This window comes from Cherax quadricarinatus, chromosome 2 (genome assembly GCF_038502225.1).
Source record: "Cherax quadricarinatus isolate ZL_2023a chromosome 2, ASM3850222v1, whole genome shotgun sequence".
NCBI lineage: Eukaryota > Metazoa > Arthropoda > Malacostraca > Decapoda > Parastacidae > Cherax > Cherax quadricarinatus.
In genome coordinates this window covers 49096414-49116413 of record NC_091293.1, presented here as the reverse complement: position 1 = coordinate 49116413, position 20000 = coordinate 49096414, and the positions used below count along the sequence as shown (strand labels likewise).

At 39.0% G+C, this 20000-nt stretch overlaps 1 protein-coding gene across 4 annotated transcripts in view; it reads right to left on the bottom strand.

Moving 5' to 3' along the window:
- The window catches only part of Ctps (CTP synthase), a gene marked incomplete at its 3' end in the record, with an annotated part of 123247 nt that overhangs the window by 75484 nt on the left and 27763 nt on the right, over positions 1–20000 (bottom strand). For 3 of the 4 annotated variants that reach the window (XM_070088223.1, XM_070088213.1, XM_070088220.1), the window contains 3 exon segments: positions 8291–8467; positions 8881–9050; positions 15978–16159. In XM_070088223.1, coding sequence (XP_069944324.1) covers positions 8291–8467; positions 8881–9050; positions 15978–16143 — 513 coding nt within the window. 4 annotated transcript variants of the gene reach the window in all.

Sequence of the window (20000 nt, the reverse complement as noted above, 5' to 3'; positions counted from 1 at the left end):
TTACCCACAAAACCTCCTTTACCCCCTCTCTCCAACCCTTTCGAGGACGACCCCTACCCCGCCTTCCTTCCCCTATAGATTTATATGCTTTCCATGTCATTCTACTGTGATCCATTCTCTCTAAATGACCAAACCACCTCAACAACCCCTCTTCTGCCCTCTGACTAATACTTTTATTAACTCCACACCTTCTCCTAATTTCCACACTCCGAATTTTTTGCATAATATTTACACCACACATTGCCCTTAGACAGGACATCTCCGCTGCCTCCAACCGTCTCCTTGCTGCTGCATTTACCACCCAAGCTTCACACCCATATAAGAGTGTTGGTACTACTATACTTTCATACATTCCCTTCTTTGCCTCCATAGATAACGTTTTTTGACTCCACATATACCTCAACGCACCACTCACCTTTTTTCCCTCATCAATTCTATGATTAACCTCATCCTTCATAAATCCATCCGCCGACACGTCAACTCCCAAGTATCTGAAAACATTCACTTCTTCCATACTCCTCCTCCCCAATTTGATATCCAATTTTTCTTTATCTAAATCATTTGACACCCTCATCACCTTACTCTTTTCTATGTTCACTTTCAACTTTCTACCTTTACACACATTCCCAAACTCATCCACTAACCTTTGCAATTTTTCTTTAGAATCTCCCATAAGTACAGTATCATCAGCAAAAAGTAACTGTGTCAATTCCCATTTTGAATTTGATTCCCCATAATTTAATCCCACCCCTCTCCCAAACACCCTAGCATTTACTTCCTTTACAACCCCATCTATAAATATATTAAACAACCATGGTGACATTACACATCCCTGTCTAAGACCTACTTTTACCGGGAAGTAGTCTCCCTCTCTTCTACACACCCTAACCTGAGCCTCACTATCCTCATAAAAACTCTTTACAGCATTTAATAACTTACCACCTATTCCATATACTTGCAACATCTGCCACATTGCTCCTCTATCCACTCTATCATATGCCTTTTCTAAATCCATAAATGCAATAAAAACCTCCCTATCTTTATCTAAATACTGTTCACATATATGCTTCAATGTAAACACCTGATCTACACATCCCCTACCCACTCTAAAACCTCCTTGCTCATCCGCAATCCTACATTCTGTCTTACCTCTAATTCTTTCAATTATAACCCTACCGTACACTTTTCCTGGTATACTCAGTAAGCTTATTCCTCTGTAATTTTTACAGTCTCTTTTGTCCCCTTTCCCTTTATATAAAGGGACTATACATGCTCTCTGCCAATCCCTAGGTACCTTCCCCTCTTTCATACATTTATTAAACAAAAGTACCAACCACTCCAACACTATATCCCCCCCTGCTTTTAACATTTCTGTCATGATCCCATCAGTTCCAGCTGCTTTACCCCCTTTCATTTTACGTAATGCCTCACGTACCTCCCCCACACTTACATTCTGCTCTTCTTCACTCCTAAAAGATGGTATACCTCCCTGACCAGTGCATGAAATTACTGCCTCTGTTTCTTCCTTAACATTTAAAAGTTCCTCAAAATATTCTCGCCATCTACCCAATACCTCCATCTCCCCATCTACTAACTCCCCTACTCTGTTTTTAACTGACAAATCCATATTTTCCCTAGGCTTTCTTAACTTGTTTAACTCGCTCCAAAATTTTTTCTTATTTTCATTAAAATTTCTTGACAGTGCCTCTCCCACTCTATCATCTGCTCTCCTTTTGCACTCTCTCACCACTCTCTTTACCTTTCTTTTACTCTCCATATACTCTGCTCTTCTTATAACACTTCTGCTTTGTAAAAACCTCTCATAAGCTACCTTTTTCTCTTTTATCACACCCTTTACTTCATCATTCCACCAATCACTCCTCTTTCCTCCTGCCCCCACCCTCCTATAACCACAAACTTCTGCCCCACATTCTAATACTGCATTTTTAAAACTATTCCAACCCTCTTCAACCCCCCCACTACTCATCTTTGCACTAGCCCACCTTTCTGCCAATAGTCGCTTATATCTCACCCGAACTTCCTCCTCCCTTAGTTTATACACTTTCACCTCCCTCTTACTTGTTGTTGCCACCTTCCTCTTTTCCCATCTACCTCTTACTCTAACTGTAGCTACAACTAAATAATGATCCGATATATCAGTTGCCCCTCTATAAACATGTACATCCTGGAGCCTACCCATCAACCTTTTATCCACCAATACATAATCTAATAAACTACTTTCATTACGTGCTACATCATACCTTGTATATTTATTTATCCTCTTTTTCATAAAATATGTATTACTTATTACCAAATTTCTTTCTACACATAGCTCAATTAAAGGCTCCCCATTTACATTTACCCCTGGCACCCCAAATTTACCTACTACTCCCTCCATAACATTTTTACCCACTTTAGCATTAAAATCCCCAACCACCATTACTCTCACACTTGATTCAAAACTCCCCACGCATTCACTCAACATTTCCCAAAATCTCTCTCTCTCCTCTACACTTCTCTCTTCTCCAGGTGCATACACGCTTATTATAACCCACTTTTCACATCCAATCTTTATTTTGCTCCACATAATCCTTGAATTAATACATTTATAGTCCCTCTTTTCCTGCCATAGCTTATCCTTCAACATTATTGCTACTCCTTCTTTAGCTCTAACTCTATTTGAAACCCCTGACCTAATCCCATTTATTCCTCTCCACTGAAACTCTCCCACCCCCTTCAGCTTTGTTTCACTTAAAGCCAGGACATCCAGCTTTTTCTCATTCATAACATCCACAATCATCTCTTTCTTATCATCTGCACAACATCCACGCACATTCAGACTTCCCACTTTGACAATTTTCTTCTTCTTATTCTTTTTAGTAATCTTTACAGGAAAAGGGGTTACTAGCCCATTGTTCCCGGCATTTTAGTTGACTTTTACAACACGCATGGCTTACGGAGGAAAGATTCTTATTCCACTTCCCCATGGATATAAAAGGAAAATTAATAAGACCAAGAACCATTAAGATAAAATCAAAGAAAACTCAGATGAGTGTGTATAAATAAATGTGTACATGTATGTGTAGTGTGACCTAAGTGTAAGTAGAAGTAGCAAGACATGCCTGTAATCTTGCATATTTATGAGACAGACAAAAGACATCAGCAATCCTACCATCATGTAAAACAATCACAGGCTTCGTTTTACACTCACTTGGTAGGACGGTAGTACCTCCCTGGGTGGTTGCTGTCTACCAACCTACTACCTATATTACCATATATATATATATATATATATATATATGTATATTTATATAATATTTATATATATACATTTATATGTATATATATTTATATGTACAGTGGACCCCCGCATAACGATTACCTCCGAATGTGACCAATTATGTAAGTGTATTTATGTAAGTGCGTTTGTACGTGTATGTTTGGGGGTCTGAAATGGACTAATCTACTTCACAATATTTCTTATGGGAACAAATTCGGTCAGTACTGGCACCTGAACATACTTCTGGAGTGAAAAAATATCGTTAACCGGGGGTCCACTGTATATAAATATTTTTTTTTTTTTTTTCAACAAGTTGATCGTCTCCCACCGAGGCAGGGTGACCCAAAAAAGAAAGAAAATCCCCAAAAAGAAAATACTTTCATCATCATTCAACACTTTCACCACACTCACACATTATAACTGCTTTTGCAGAGGTGCTCAGAATACAACAGTTTAGAAGCATATACGTATAAAGATACACAACATATCCCTCCAAACTGCCAATATCCCAAACCCCTCCTTTAAAGTGCAGGCATTGTACTTCCCATTTCCAGGACTCAAGTCCGACTATATGAAAATAACCGGTTTCCCTGAATCCCTTCACTAAATATTACCCTGCTCACACTCCAACAGATCGTCAGGTCCCAAGTATCATTCGTCTCCATTCACTCCTATCTAACACGCTCATGCATGCTTGCTGGAAGTCAAAGCCCCTCGCCCACAAAACCTCCCTTACCCCCTCTTTCCAACCCTTTCGAGGACGACCCCTACCCCTCTTTCCTTCCCCTATAGATTTATATGTTTTCCATGTCATTCTACTTTGATCCATTCTCTCTAAATGACCAAACCACCTCAACAACCCCTCTTCTGCCCTCTGACTAATGCTTTTATTAACTCCACACCTTCTCCTAATTTCCACACTCTGAATTTTCTGCATAATATTTACACCACACATTGCCCTTAGACAGGACATCTCCACTGCCTCCAACCGTCTCCTCGCTGCTGCATTTACCACCCAAGCTTCACATCCATATAAGAGTGTTGGTACTATTATACTTTCATACATTCCCTTCTTTGCCTCCATAGATAACGTTTTTTGACTCCACATATACCTCAACGCACCACTCACCTTTTTTCCCTCATCAATTCTATGATTAACCTCATCCTTCATAAATCCATCCGCCGACACATCAACTCCCAAGTATCTGAAAACATTCACTTCTTCCATACTCCTCCTCCCCAATTTGATATCCAATTTTTCTTTATCTAAATCATTTGATACCCTCATCACCTTACTCTTTTCTATGTTCACTTTCAACTTTCTACCTTTACACACATTCTCAAACTCATCCACTAACCTTTGCAATTTTTCTTTAGAATCTCCCATAAGCACAGTATCATCAGCAAAAAGTAACTGTGTCAATTCCCATTTTGAATTTGATTCCCCATAATTTAATCCCACCCCTCTCCCTGAACACCCTAGCATTTACTTCTTTTACAACCCCATCTATAAATATATTAAACAACCATGGTGACATTACACATCCCTGTCTAAGACCTACTTTTACCGGGAAGTATTCTCCCTCTCTTCTACACACCCTAACCTGAGCCTCACTATCCTCATAAAAGCTCTTTACAGCATTTAGTAACTTACCACCTATTCCATATACTTGCAACATCTGCCACATTGCTCCTCTATCCACTATCATATGCCTTTTCTAAATCCATAAATGCAATAAAAACTTCCCTACCTTTATCTAAATACTGTTCACATATATGCTTCAATGTAAACACTTGATCTACACATCCCCTACCCACTCTGAAACCTCCTTGCTCGTCCGCAATTCTACATTCTGTCTTACCTCTAATTCTTTCAATTATAACCCTACCGTATACTTTTCCTGGTATACTCAGTAAACTTATTCCTCTATAATTTTTACAATCTCTTTTGTGCCCTTTCCCTTTATATAAAGGGACTATACATGCTCTCCGCCAATCCCTAGGTACCTTCCCCTCTTTCATACATTTATTAAACAAAAGTACCAACCACTCCAACACTATAAGAGGGCCTGGGGATGTGACTAACGAACAGAGAACTTGTTATTTTAGTGCCAGGAATGTCTTTCTTGTTTATTCTGGACTCTATTCGGAAATTGGCATCTTTTGAAATTTGTGTTGACGACATTCTCCTCATAACTCCTAGATGCTTCAACGTTCAAGCTCTCCAAGACATGCTCAACCAGGTCGAGCCCTTAATCCAGTTCACACTTGAAGAAGAAATCGGCAACACTCTTCCTTTCCTTGATGTTCTTCTCTGCAAAGCTGACCACGAACTTCGTTTTAAAGTCTATCGAAAACCCACCAACCAAAACGATCTTCTCCACTTCTACTCTCACCACGACACCAAAACTAAACGTGGTGTAATTATAGGCTTCTTCCTGCACACACTCAGAATCTGCAGCAATGAGTTTCTTGAGGAAGAATGCACTATAATTGAACAAGTATTTTCTAAACTCCACTATCCTCATCTCTTCATCATAGACTGCAGACGACGAGCATTAAACATCTTCAACACACCCAGGGAAGACACTGCCGAGAAGAGATACATAGTCCTCCCCACCAACTCCATTGCCAAACACGTTTCCAACATCTTTTCCAGTACCTCATTCCAAGTATCTACCTCCACAACCACGACAATCGAGGACATTACCTGTAATAGACAGGACAAGCTTCCATCCTCTGCAGGGGTATACATAATCCCTTGTAATGACTGCAGCAAATTATACGTGGGCGAAACATCAAGGGACCTCCAAACACGTATTTCAGAACACCAATACGCAAGCAGGTTTGACGATACAAGGAATGCCTGTGTACAACACCGTAATTCACACAACCATTTAATAAACTACAGAAACTCAAGACTTATCACCACAGAAGACAACACTTAATACCGAAGAATCCTGGAATCATCGCTTATCTCTATATCCGACAACTTCAGCCAGAATAATGGATTCTATAACACAGCTGAACCACTTGCCAAGAAACTTCTTCATCGCTATCCCACATAAGAGCATAGGAATGGACAAACACTTCAGAAGGTCTGCTCACAAACTTACCCAATCTCCCTTGCAAGCTACCCAAGATTTAAGACTATAACCCCACTCTGTACATCATCAGCTGCAGCATTCTCCACCTGACCTCAACATTCTGGACCTGACTATAAATACTCGCATACCTTCCACCCCAGGTAGATCTGTTTGTGACTTGAAAAAGCCCACTGTGTGGGCGAAACGTTGTCAATAAAGGATCACATTATATTGCATGTGTGTTTATATTTCCATTGTGTCGGTATTTTATACCATTTATTTCCAATGACAATGTTGTCCCATTTTAGGAAAATTTTTAACCCTTTCAGGGTCCAGAGGCCAAATTTCGAAGTGCACACAAGTGTCCAAGAATTTTCAAAAAATAATTTTGTTATTTTTTCTTATGAAATGGTAGAGAATCTTTTTCTGATGGTAATAAAACAAAAAGCAGGAAATTGATGGAAAATTTATGAAATTATGCTCTCATGAATTTTGATGTGTCAGCGATACTTACGCATCGGCGATTTTGCCAACTTTGACTCCCATTTTAGGCCAATTACCTTATTCCAGTCGACCAAATTCTTAGCTATTTCACTAGTATTACTTCTATTCCATAGACTGAGAACAAGAAATTGCCAACTCAACTGTGTCAACTACAAAATAAAGTGATTAGAAATTGGTAATTTGGCCAATATAGTGCAAAGTTCAAAATATTCCAATTTCAAAATAGGGTCCAGAATAAACAATGCGGGCATTCCTGACACTAAACTAACATTTCCTCTGTTCATTAGTTACATTTTCAGGCTTTACAAATGAATTCCATTTTGATTTTTAATTTACATAATTAAATTTTTTTTTCAAGCCAAATAAATAAAGATTTACTGTCATGCAATATTGTAATAATTATATGAATATCAGCACATTTGTGAACGTATATTAGACCCACCAGCTGGTGTGTATTAGACATGTGAGGTCATTTGTTTACTCTTGAACACCAGCAAAAATATAACATTTCCGCTACTTTGAGCTCAGTTTGAAGCCACTTTCAGTACTAAAACCAATCAAAATTATCTCTATTTCTGTAGTATATCTTCCATTCTATCAAATGAGACCAAGAAATCACAAATACAACTATAAAAAACATACAAAAAACACTGCAAAGTTGCCGTTATGATCGAAAATTATGGTCTCAGTTTTTTTTTCTCTCATTGTGCAGTGTGTGCTGCAGGATTTGTTTTATGTGGTGCACACATACCACATAGATGTATTCTCTCATATCTAGGCCCAAATTTACCACTCACAGCTTATCAGAGTGAGCTGAGCTGATGGCGTAGATCTACACTATGGACCCTCAACGTAAAGCCATAGATCTACGGCACAGACCCTTAAAGGGTTAAAGAGATGCCAGAAACAGCTCTCTGGACAGATATTTAGTGCCACAGGTGTGCAGTGACTCGAGCTGTCCTAGTGGCATTAAAAAACAAAGAAGGGAAATAACCCCAGAAAAGGACTTGGTACCGGCAGTCTTTATGGAAGGGGATTCTCCTTCCAAACAATATTACACCTCCATCCTCTTCCCTCCTTCTGTCTCATCACTCATCAATAAGTCTTCAATAAAGGTAAGTGTCATTTTAGTATTGTTTATTCTGCATGTCTCATTGTTTTCTGTGTAGGGAAATGTATATTTCATGTAAAAAAAATTATTTTGGTTAATACTTTTGGGTGTCTGGAACGGATTAATTGGATTTCCATTATTTCTCATGGGGAAAATTAATTCGGATTAAGTCAGATTCGGTATGAGACTCTCTGGAACGGATTAATTACGTTAACCAAGGGTCCACTGTACGGACTATTCAAATATGAGCACATCTTAACACTGAAAATTGGTCATGAGATAGTAATGAAGTCTTCAAATATGACATACCTTCACTCTGAACTGGAACTGCCTAAATGCCTCTACAAAGGGCATTCCCTCAATATCTCCAATGGTACCTCCTAACTCTATAATGCATACTTCTGGATCCGCCAAGTCTCCATCAACAGGTCGCTGTGCCACTGTTTCTACCCATTCCTGGATAGCATCGGTGATGTGGGGTACAACCTAAAAAAAACACATCAGACTTCTCAATTTGCCAATATTGAAATTTTTTACCTAATGCCTTACAAGTTTTAATACTTCACCACACCATTCCACTTTTTTAGAATCACAATAAAACTACATAAATATGAAGTTATTAAAAACAAAAACAAAAAAAAAAAAATTAGAAGACAGATAGGATGCATATTTAAATGATGACCCACAATGGTACTAAGAACTGTTCACTTTAGAGCAAAGGAACCTAATAAGTAAAATAAATCTTCAGAGGCCCTAAAGAAAACTTATCTGTATAAAAAATGACATTACTTGTAACCCTAAAATTAGTGGACAGACAGCATTTACAAGATCTAAACAGCAGCTAAAGTACCTCAAGTCAATCAACCTACAGTATCTTGGTCTCTGCTTAATTTACATACCTGCACAGTTTTGCCTAGATAATCTCCATGACGCTCTTTGTTGATAACAGACTGATAAATCTTGCCAGTAGTAATGTTGTTATCTCGGTGTAAAGTAACATCCAGGAATCTTTCATAATTGCCCAAATCAAGATCCACTTCTCCTCCATCATCCAATACAAAAACTTCACCTACAAATGCAAACTATTTTTCATCCACAACACAGCTACAAAATTTTCAAATAAATTAATTACAAAGGCCTAAGTACATACCTTGAAACTGTATATTCAAAAGTTTTCACATCACAGTATAATGAGTATGGTGATAGGTGCCAATTAAAGTGTACATGGAAAAAATACCATATTTTCACTACCCTAGTGTGCATCACTAGTCCACAGTAGTTTGAGATGGTTGTGGCCAATAGTGCCAAAGGCCTTCTGCAAATCAATAAACACTGTTTTCCAAGCAGATTTTTTTTTTTTGTTCTTACTAAGTGATGTGTAGGATCATTACTATTTTTATAGCACTTTTTGTGCTATAATAAGGATTAGAAATGGGTTTCGTTATGTGGGAGACTGATGTGGCTGTGTAATTTATTTAGTTTTTTCTCTTTAGTGCCTTGTGAATGGAGGTCACCATAGCTTTTTTGAAAAAGTTTAGGAAGGTCTGGGATTTACTGAAGAGTACTGTATCTTGTATAAATCTTATTACATAACTGATAAACAAGTAATTTAAAAAAACATGAGCAAACACTAGAACATGTTAGAAAAAGTTTTGATCCTGGAACACTGATTACTTCTAACATACAAGGGTCAAGAAAGACAGTATAATAGGCATAAAAGTGAAGTGAGAGGCAGTTAGTGACCAGACTAAAAAACATAGGAGGTTTCTTGAAGTCACGCTTGTCTGTGGAGTTGCCTGATTCTCATTGTGTTAAGTGGGTAAGGCTTAAGTGGGCATACTTGATTCTCAAGCAGGATATGTTCTACCCATCCTACAATATGGGAAGCATGTGACTATTAACACCTTTAGGTCATCTCAAGGAAAATCGCTTTTTCTTCTGTCAGGTCACTACCTGCCTCTCGCCTCTCACTTTTATGCATGTACATACTGTAACCCTTGGTTCTTGTATACTAAAGTCATCAAGGTCCTAGGTCCTAATGTTTGTTCACGTGTCTTTTTAACCCTTACACTATCTAAACATAGCTCTACGTTTTCTCCCCCAGTGCTAGGAATATTTTTTTTTTTTTTAAATTACAGAGGGCAATTTTCTGTGTTATAAGACAAAAAAAAAATTTAGGACCAGTACCTACCGAGATATAAGACCGCAAATTTGGCGCTGGATGCTCACCTGACGGCAACATTGAGTCCTGCCGATTGCAGAAGTGTTGCCAATGCACCTTTTTTTCTCTTCATTTTAATTTGTATAATTTTCTTGTTCTGATAATTACAATTTATAACAGTTCTTGTGATTTCATAGCCAACCACTAATATTAGGTACTGAAATAATACAGTAGGACCCTGCATTATGGCGTTTCGCTTTATGGCGTTCCGCTAATACGGTCATTACAAATTATGACCAAAACTCTATATGGCTCCCCACACCTGACTTTCTAATATGGTCACCGTGCCCCACCCTGTTTATTTACATTCTATGTTAGATCTGTAAGCACTAAGTCTCTCCATTATATCTGAAAACTCCAAAATTTCAAGTGTTTTTAAAAGTTATTTCATATTTTATACTCTGATAATTATACTTATGTATACCTGAACCTAAATAAATTTACATACTGTGCTGGCATGCAGGTACACATTAAAATCAGTAAGAGTGCCTTATGTCTCGAGACATCATATTAGTAACGATAATAATCACCAAGCCTCATTAAATGTTGTATATTACGTTAATATACATATTTTCATTAACCCTTAAATGGTTCAAGCGTATATATACATTTTTTCAACCTCTGAAAGTATGTAAAAAAATGTAGATCCTCTTTTTCGTTTTACATTTGAAAATGTGTAAAAAAAAACTTTTATCTACATTTTTTTTTTTGTTATATTTGAAAACATGTAAAAAAAAGTAGATCTACTTTTGTAGCACTACAAATTTCAACATTCATCTGTTTGGACCGTTTAAGGGTTAATCCATCTATGATATTTTTTCAAAATTATATAATAAACACGATACATAACATATAATGATGATAAATACACCCCACAGTAGAATAAATAAACATAAATATGAGATGCTGTAGCAGACGACTTGCACAAGTGACGCCATATTAGAAATGATAATCCTAGGTAGTAGGTTGGTAGACAGCAACCTCCCAGGGAGGTATAACCGTCCTGCCAAGTGAGTGTAAAACGGAAGCCTGTAATTGTTTTACATGATGGTAGGATTGCTGGTGTCCTTTTTTGTCTCATAAACATGCAAGATTTCAGGTACATCTTGCTACTTCTACAGTGGACCCCGGTATTCGATGGCATCGGTATTCGATAAATCCAGTATTCAATGCATTATATCGCAAAAAAATTTCCTCGGTATTCGATTGAAAACCACGTGTGGCCTGAACTGCCCCGTGTGTGCCAGTGTTTACAAGCCAGCCAGTGTGCGCGCATCTAAGGATACATTCGGTACATTCCATATTATCCATATTATCACTGTGTTTGGTGCTTGTTTCCGCAAAATAAGTCACCATGGGCCCCAAGAAAGCTTCTAGTGCCAACCCTGTGGTAAAAAGGGTGAGAATTAGTATGGAAATTAATAAAAGATTTTGAAGGGTTTGGGGCTAACCCTGAGAAGCCTATGCCAGTTGTGGACTCCATTGTGCCTACTTCAAAAATTAAGGAAATGTGTGCACAGTGGGTTGAAGTGCAAACCTTTATGGATGAAAATCACCCTAACACAGCTATTGCAAGCCTTGCTGGTGACTATTACAATGACAATGTTGTGGCCCATTTTGGACAGATTTGTTGTGCGACAGAGGTCCAGTGACTCTCAAGCTGGTCCTAGTGGCATTAAAAGAAGAAGGGAAGTAACCCCAGAAAAGGACTTGCTACCTCAAGTCCTAATGGAAGGGGATTCCCCTTCTAAACACTAACACCTCTCCCCTCCTCCTCCCATCCCATCAATCATCACCAGATCTTCATTAAAGGTAAGTGTCAATTATTTTATTGTTATTGTAATTATTCTATTGCATTAAACTTAATATTTCATGTAGTAAAATTTTTTTTTTTCATACTTTTGGGTGTCTTGCACAAATTAATTTGATTTCCATTATTTCTTATGAGGAAAATTGATTCGGTTCTCGATATTATCGGTATTCGATGAGCTCTCAGGAACAGATTAATATCGAATACCGGGGGTCCACTGTACTTACACTTAGGTCACACTACACATACATGTACAAGCATATATATACACACACCCCTCTGGGTTTTCTGCTATTTTCTTTCTAGTTCTTGTATTTGTTTATTTCCTCTTATCTCCATGGGGAAGTGGAACAGAATTCTTCCTTCGTAAGCCATGCGTGTTGTAAGAGGCGACTAAAATGCCGGGAGCAAGGGGCTAGTAACCCTTTCTCCTGTATATACAGTGGACCCTCGACCAACAATGGCATCGAATAATGTTAAATCCGACTAGCGATACATTTTAACGCAAAAATTTTGCCTTGACTAGCGCTAAAAAACTCGACCAACGCGATTCGTTCTGTTCGAGACGCGTCCAAGTGTGGCCTGCGCAGTGTTTACAAGCCAGCCACCACGGTTGCATCCAAGCATACAATCGGAACATTTCATATTATCACAGCTGTTTTAGTGATCACACCTGCAAAATAAGTCACCATGGGCCCCAGAAAGTTTCTAGTGCCATCCCTGTGATAAAAAGGGGTGAGAATTAGTATGGAAATTAAGAAAGATTTTGAAGGGTTTGGGGCTAACCCTGAGATGCCTATGCCAGTTGTGGAATCCATTGTACCTACTTCAAAGATTAAGGAAATGTGTGAAAAGTGGGTTGAAGTGCAAACCTTTATGGATGAAAATTGCCCTAACACAGCTATTGCAAGCTGTGCTGGTGACTATTACAATGACAATGTTGTGGCCCATTTTAAACAAATCGTAAAGGAACGGGAGGTACAGAGCTCTATGGACAGATATGTTGTGCGACAGAGGTCCAGTGACTCTCAAGCTGGTCGTAGTGGCATTAAAAGAAGAAGGGAAGTAACCCCGGAAAAGAACTTGACACCTCAAGTCCTAATGGAAGGGGATTCCCCTTCTAAACACAACACCATCCACACACTCCCCTCCTCCCATCCCATCAATCATCACCAGGTAAGTGTCATGTAATTGTACATGTCTTCTTCAGTTTGTGTGCAGGTGAAATTGCCGACCTAGAAAATGTACAGAGAACTTTCACGGCGCGCATAACGGAGATAAAACACCTCAATTATTGGGAGCGCTTGAGGTTCCTAAACCTGTATTCCCTGGAACGCAGGAGGGAGAGATACATGATTATATACACCTGGAAAATCCTAGAGGGACTAGTACCGAACTTGCACACGAAAATCACCCACTACGAAAGCAAAAGACTTGGCAGACGATGCACCATCCCCCCAATGAAAAGCAGGGGTGTCACTAGCACGTTAAGAGACCATACAATAAGTGTCAGGGGCCCGAGACTGTTCAACTGCCTCCCAGCACACATAAGGGGGATTACCAACAGACCCCTGGCAGTCTTCAAGCTGGCACTGGACAAGCACCTAAAGTCAGTTCCGGATCAGCCGGGCTGTGGCTCGTATGTTGGTTTGCGTGCAGCCAGCAGCAACAGCCTGGTTGATCAGGCTCTGATCCACCAGGAGGCCTGGTCTCAGACCGGGCCGCGGGGGCGTTGACCCCCGGAACTCTCTCCAGGTAAACTCCAGGTAAAAAAAAAATTTTCAATACTTTGGGGTGTCAGGAACAGATTAATTTGATTTCCATTATTTCTTATGGGGAAAATTAACTCAACTAACGATAATTTCGACTAACGATGAGCTCTCAGGAACAGATTAATATCGTTGGTCGAGGGTCCACTGTATTACTAAATTTAAAAGGAGAAACTTTCGTTTGTTCTTTTGGGCCACCCCACCTCAGTGGGATACGGCTGGTGTGTTGAAAGAAAGAAAGAAAGAACAATAATAATCACCGAGTCTCATTAAATGTCGTATATTAAGTTAATATACACATTTTTATTAATCCATCAATGACATTTTTTTCAAAATTATATAATAAACATAATACGTAACATATAAAGATGATAAATACACCCCACAATAGAATAAATAAACATAAATATAAGATTTGGGAGCCAGATGTTTACGAGTGGCTGCAAGAATAACATTTTCTCTAGTCCAACATCAGAGAAAATGTGTTACTGGGAGTAACTGTAGAAAATTATTCCTTTCGTATGTAATAAGTTTATTCAGGTATACGCAAATACAGTTACATAGATTATCATACATAACAGCATATGTGTAGAGAACCTAGGATAACCCAAAAAAGTCAGACAGAGTGACTTATTTCCATTGCCTTCACTGACAGCGTCATTTCTTCTAACAATGGTGTTACATGAGAATGGGAGTGTTCTTTATTTATTCTACTGTATCAATGTAGACAACTTCTACACATGTAACTTGTACACAAACCAGGCGTGTACACTGTTTGTTTACAAAACTTACGTTCGCCTGGTTTGTTTACATAACTCTGCGCCTGTCCTCTCTCATGTACTAATTCTCTCTCTCTCTCTCTCATTTATTCATTTTATCACGTTTACTCACCTCTGACCCTACATTAAGACTACAAATATTTTAAGGTTAGTAAGGAGTGAACTGTGTATGCATTTTATCACTCTGGGATGCTTAAATGTAAGAGAATATTACGTGTGGGTGGGGTGGCTTGGTATGGTAGCCCGGCTGACTACCATACATACCACACACGATTTCTTACAATAAATACTACTCATCTCACCCTAGATTAAGACTACAAATATTTTAAGGTAAGTAATGAGTGCACTATGTGTGCATTTTACTTTTTTATTGTTTTTTTGATGCCTAATTCTATTGCTAACTTAAAATATGTTAGTGTAAACTTGTTATCTAGTATTTGTATGCATTTATAAAGGGAAATAAAGGGTGTTCCACTTTACGGTGATTTCCGCTTTACGGCGGTAGCCTGGAACCTAACCTGCCATATAAGCAGGGCCCTACTGTACTCAAATGGTCACAATCACACTGACAGGTGAATATTTTCACCTGCCTTGGTCATTTACTATTGTACAGAAATATATACAAAGTATTTATAGGTCTCAGCAATGTTTTAGACATGCTGGAGTGTATGTGAAACTCCTTGAAGCATGATGTTTATGACGAGTCAAACTGCTGACAGGGTAAGCAGTGGTTTGACGCTGGATGATCGTACACTGCTGCAGAAAACCCTGGCTTCATTTGTTTTCACTGTTACACACAAATTTGTCTGTCTTTCTGTCTGTATGTGTGTGTGTGTGAGTGTGTATGTGTGTGTGTGTCTGTCTAGCTCTGCTCATCTGACTTTCTGTCTGCATCTTTCCGCCTGCTTGCCTCTGTCCCAGGGGCAGCTCATAAACTTGTTGGTTTACGAGCCGCTCCCAGATTCCCAAGCAAGTGAAAATGTGTATTACTTGCATCATGCTTATTATGCCTTATAGTATCTACAAGCACTTTATAGCACTTTGCCTGAAATTTTTGGGTTATCCAAGGTAATTTACACTATGTATAATAACTGTACTTACGTGCACGACAGACAGACAGACAGCCAGCCACAGCCAGCCACAGCCAGACAGCCAGACAGCCATTAAGACTCATTAAGCCGTTAAGACCCATTCTATAGTGACCAGGCATCTCAGGCCAATCATTCCGAATTTGGAGGCAGGAAAAATAAAACACAGATCTATGCTTGGAGCACAAGCGGTACAAACGTAGATCTACGTTTGGACAGTTTAAGGGTTAAATGTACTATACTTGATTAGTTAACAAGGAGCAGATGCATGTTAGTTATTCATTTTATATACAAGAATTATTTGCCACTTGTTTAACATCAATAATTACCATGTTCAAATGGAGAGAAGGTCCCAGCATCAATGTTAATGTATGGATCAATTTTAATGGATGTCACACGTAAGCCACAATGTTTAAGGATGGTGCCAACGCTGGACGCAATGACACCCTTTCCAATGCCAGATATTACCCCTCCAGTAACCAAGATGTACTTCATAATGATTAGTTATTAACTGAAAAAAAAAAAACTTTATTAGATAAAATAAGAAACAAAAAGGGATTTCTTTCCAGCTTCGCTAATTCCTTAAACTAGTGTAAAAATTTCATGAATAAATATTCTAATCATCAATTATAAATAACTAGCAAATTCAACTAGCTTCAGCTTTATGTCACAAGCAATAAAAACTTAGATCAATGTTGGAAATACAAACTCCTGAAGTATTTACTATGCGGCAGCAGCAGCAAAGTCTTTGCTCCTCATGTTTTACAATCACCAGAGGATATCATCAACCCGGTGATGGCCTAGCAAAGACGCACATAACACTAACACAAGTGAGACCCATAATGAGATAAATCAGACGAAGAAATCACTTAAACCATCCAAATCAACACAATTATACCAACCAAGAAGATTTGTCGCCCCACCATTCACTCCACTGCAAAGCGAAGTCAATCTTCTCAACATCTGCCCTCTACCCATACTCAACAAACCACCTGAACCCACTGTCAATGGCCAAGGGTCAGTCCAACAGAAGAAAATTCAGCAAACAAGTCAGAACTCAAAACAACACAGGTGAGGGGAACATTAATACCAGTACAGCATATCCTCCTCCCAGCAAGAAGGATGCAACCTACATTAATAGAACCATAAATTTACAGAACCATAAATTTCAATATTAATAATGGACTAAAACACTTGATAATTGCAACAGGACCCATAGACATAATACCAGATACAAAAATCACTATGACATTCCTCGTCTCTGGCTAAATCTCTTCAAAAAGTCAATGTACATAAAAGGGCCTAAAATTTGGAGCTCCCTGCCCAAAATCTCTAAAACTGCCGACTCAACCAGCATTTTCAAAACCACCATTAAAAAACACCTTATCTCCCTAACACACCCCATCATCAGCTAATTATGTGAAAACCACACATGCTATTTTCTGTATCATGAACACATCCTAAACAAAACAGACTTACTCTCATTATCCGTAACTCCCTATTTTACACTTACGCTCAGCCAACTGACTGTAAACATAAAATTCCTAATAGTTTTTGCCTAATTAATCTAAAGCTAGTCCTAAGTCTGTCTCAAATACTCTGCCAATATAGTTCTTATGGAAACAGTGTATCATGTCGAGATAAAACTATTTCAATTACTAAATTTATTAATGGTAACACAGTGGTACCCAGAGTTTCGTACAGCTCCCAACTCAATCGTGTAAGTGTATTATTGTAAGTGTTTTTTTAAGTGTATTTTTGGGGGTCTGAAACGAACTAATCTAATTTACATCATTCCTTATGGGAACAAATTCATTTGGTAACAGCACTCGAACAGCCTTCTGGAACGAATTATGACAAACTCAGGGTACCACTGTACTGTTATATGTTTTGAACTACCTCACTATTATCAGTCTTATTAATAAGAAACTTTTTAATTACTTAACTTTTATATTAATATGTATTAATGAACATTAAAATGTACTGTTCCATAACCTGTGTCAATACAGAGTACAGTGGACCCCCGCTTAACGATCACCTCCAAATGCGACCAATTATGTAAGTGTATTTACGTAAGTGCATTTGTACGTGTATGTTTGGGGGTCTGAAATGGACTAATCTACTTCACAATATTCCTTATGGGAACAAATTCGGTCAGTACTGGCACCTGAACATACTTCTGGAATGAAAAAATATCGTTAACCGGGGGTCCACTGTACAGTGGTACCTCGAGTTACGATCTTAATTCATTCCAGAAGGCTGTTCGAGTGCCGATACCAAATGAATTTGTTCCCATAAGGAATAATGTAAATTAGATTAGTCCATTTCAGACCCCCAAAAATACACTATCAAAAGTACACTTACATAATTGTTTGAGCTGGGAGCTGTTCGGAGCTCGAGGTACCACTGTAATCTGCAAGAATTAGGATTAGTCTACCCAAAATGTTACTGGCTTTCTTTCTAATTAATATTTTGTAATATGTAAACCACGCATTGTAAACTTTGCAAGGAAATATACATTTTCATTGATTTTCAACAAATACATGTACTTGCCACTTCATGACTCGTGTAACCGTGATAACATGACTGCAAACAAATTAGAGAAAGGTTGGGACTCCAACCCATGGCAGGTGAGTCCTAAAACTTGCAGACCAGTGTGTTAGCCACTGGACCAGCTAGCTCTAATAGGATTCATGACCTATGTGCCAGCCTTTGTTGGGTGTAAATGTGTTTGTCCATTCATATTTTTTTTTTTTTTACACAGGGTTTGACAAGGTTAAGGATTCCTAACTTTACTGACAAGCTAAGAGCTGTTAACTACATCAGCTCATTTGAAAGCATTTTTATTGTTATGAGACATACAAGTAGGGAACAGCATGAAGTTGGAGCCATCTGTGGGCCAGCATTTTCATTCGATCAACCGACCATCCCATTGACATCATAATGTTGTACGAATGTGTTCCATACTCGAGTCATCGTGGGGATAAATGGTCTCAGATGAACTGATGTTCTGGAGAAGGGTACAGCCAGAGTGAAGTTGCTGCTTTCTGCCCATCTTGTGGTATAGAAGCTGCTTCACGCTGTCCTCGAAGTGGATCCAAGTGTGGTACTTTGACGCTATTGGCCTTGTACATAACAGTAAGGCCACCCGCATCCCTCCTGTGTTGAAGGCTCTGCTGAAATGACAGATCTATCCAGGATTGGTTCAGGTGAGAGATGAGACGTCTTGCTCTGTTCTCTACTTTGTCAAGCAGTCGCAGATGAGGGGGGTGGGGGGGCAGGCAAACCAAGAAAGTGGAACATACTCAAGGTGTGAGCGTACTTGTGCCTCGTACAGAATCTTGCAACCCCTACTGTCAAGCAGATGCGAGATATGGTGAAGTGCTGTAAGCTTCCTGGCTGCCTTGTTTGCAAGATTTACGTGATTCTTCATGGTCAGTTTGGTGTCAAATTTCACCCCAAGAATATCAACTTCTTCCCCGGGTGCCAACACCCTCCCATTCATCCTTACTACTGCTCTGGCATTACCATCATTGTGCCTAGAGATCATCATCATTTGTGTTTTCTCAGGTGCAAATGTTACTTGCCATTTATTTCCCCAAGTTGATATAGCTCTTAGCTGGTGATTGATGTAGCTTAAAGCAGTTGGCATCTCTTCTCTTGGATAAGTGAATGTCAGTGTACAGTTGACTGCATATGCATGGGATTCTGGGATGAGATGAAGGTCATTGAAGTAGACATTCCATAACAATGGTACCAGCACGCTTCCTTGTGGAACACTTGCCCCAACAAGATGTCTTGCTGATTCCATTCCATTTAAAACTACCATTAGAGATGGGTTGGTAGATAAGACACACGGGCAACATTTAGGCAACTTTATTCCGAGACGTTTCGCCTACACAGTAGGCTTCTTCAGTCGAGTACAGAAAATAGGCAGGAGCAGTAGAGATGTGAAGACGATGTAATCAGTCCATCACCCTTGAAGTCGTAGATTTGAGGTTGTCAGTCCCTCAGCCTGGAGAAGTTCTGTTCCAAAGTCTGGAACTAACTGAAGATCAAGCGACAGTGTTGAGACTTAAATACTGTCGGAAGGAGAGGTGCAGAGTAGTAGTAGTGAGAATGTAGCCGCTGGGAGGTCATGTCCTTCTCATATCAAACAATTCTCACTTGAAAAAATTGTCCAAGGTGTTTTCTCTTCTGTACCAAGATACCATTGTGTTGCAGTGTCTGAGATCTACCATGAAGTTAATCACCGAGGAAACAGTGTAGAGCCTGCAATTCCCAGAGCTTGCAGTTTTGCTAAGTGGCTCTGGTGCCACACCCGGATGAAAGCACCAGCAATGTCCAGTGCT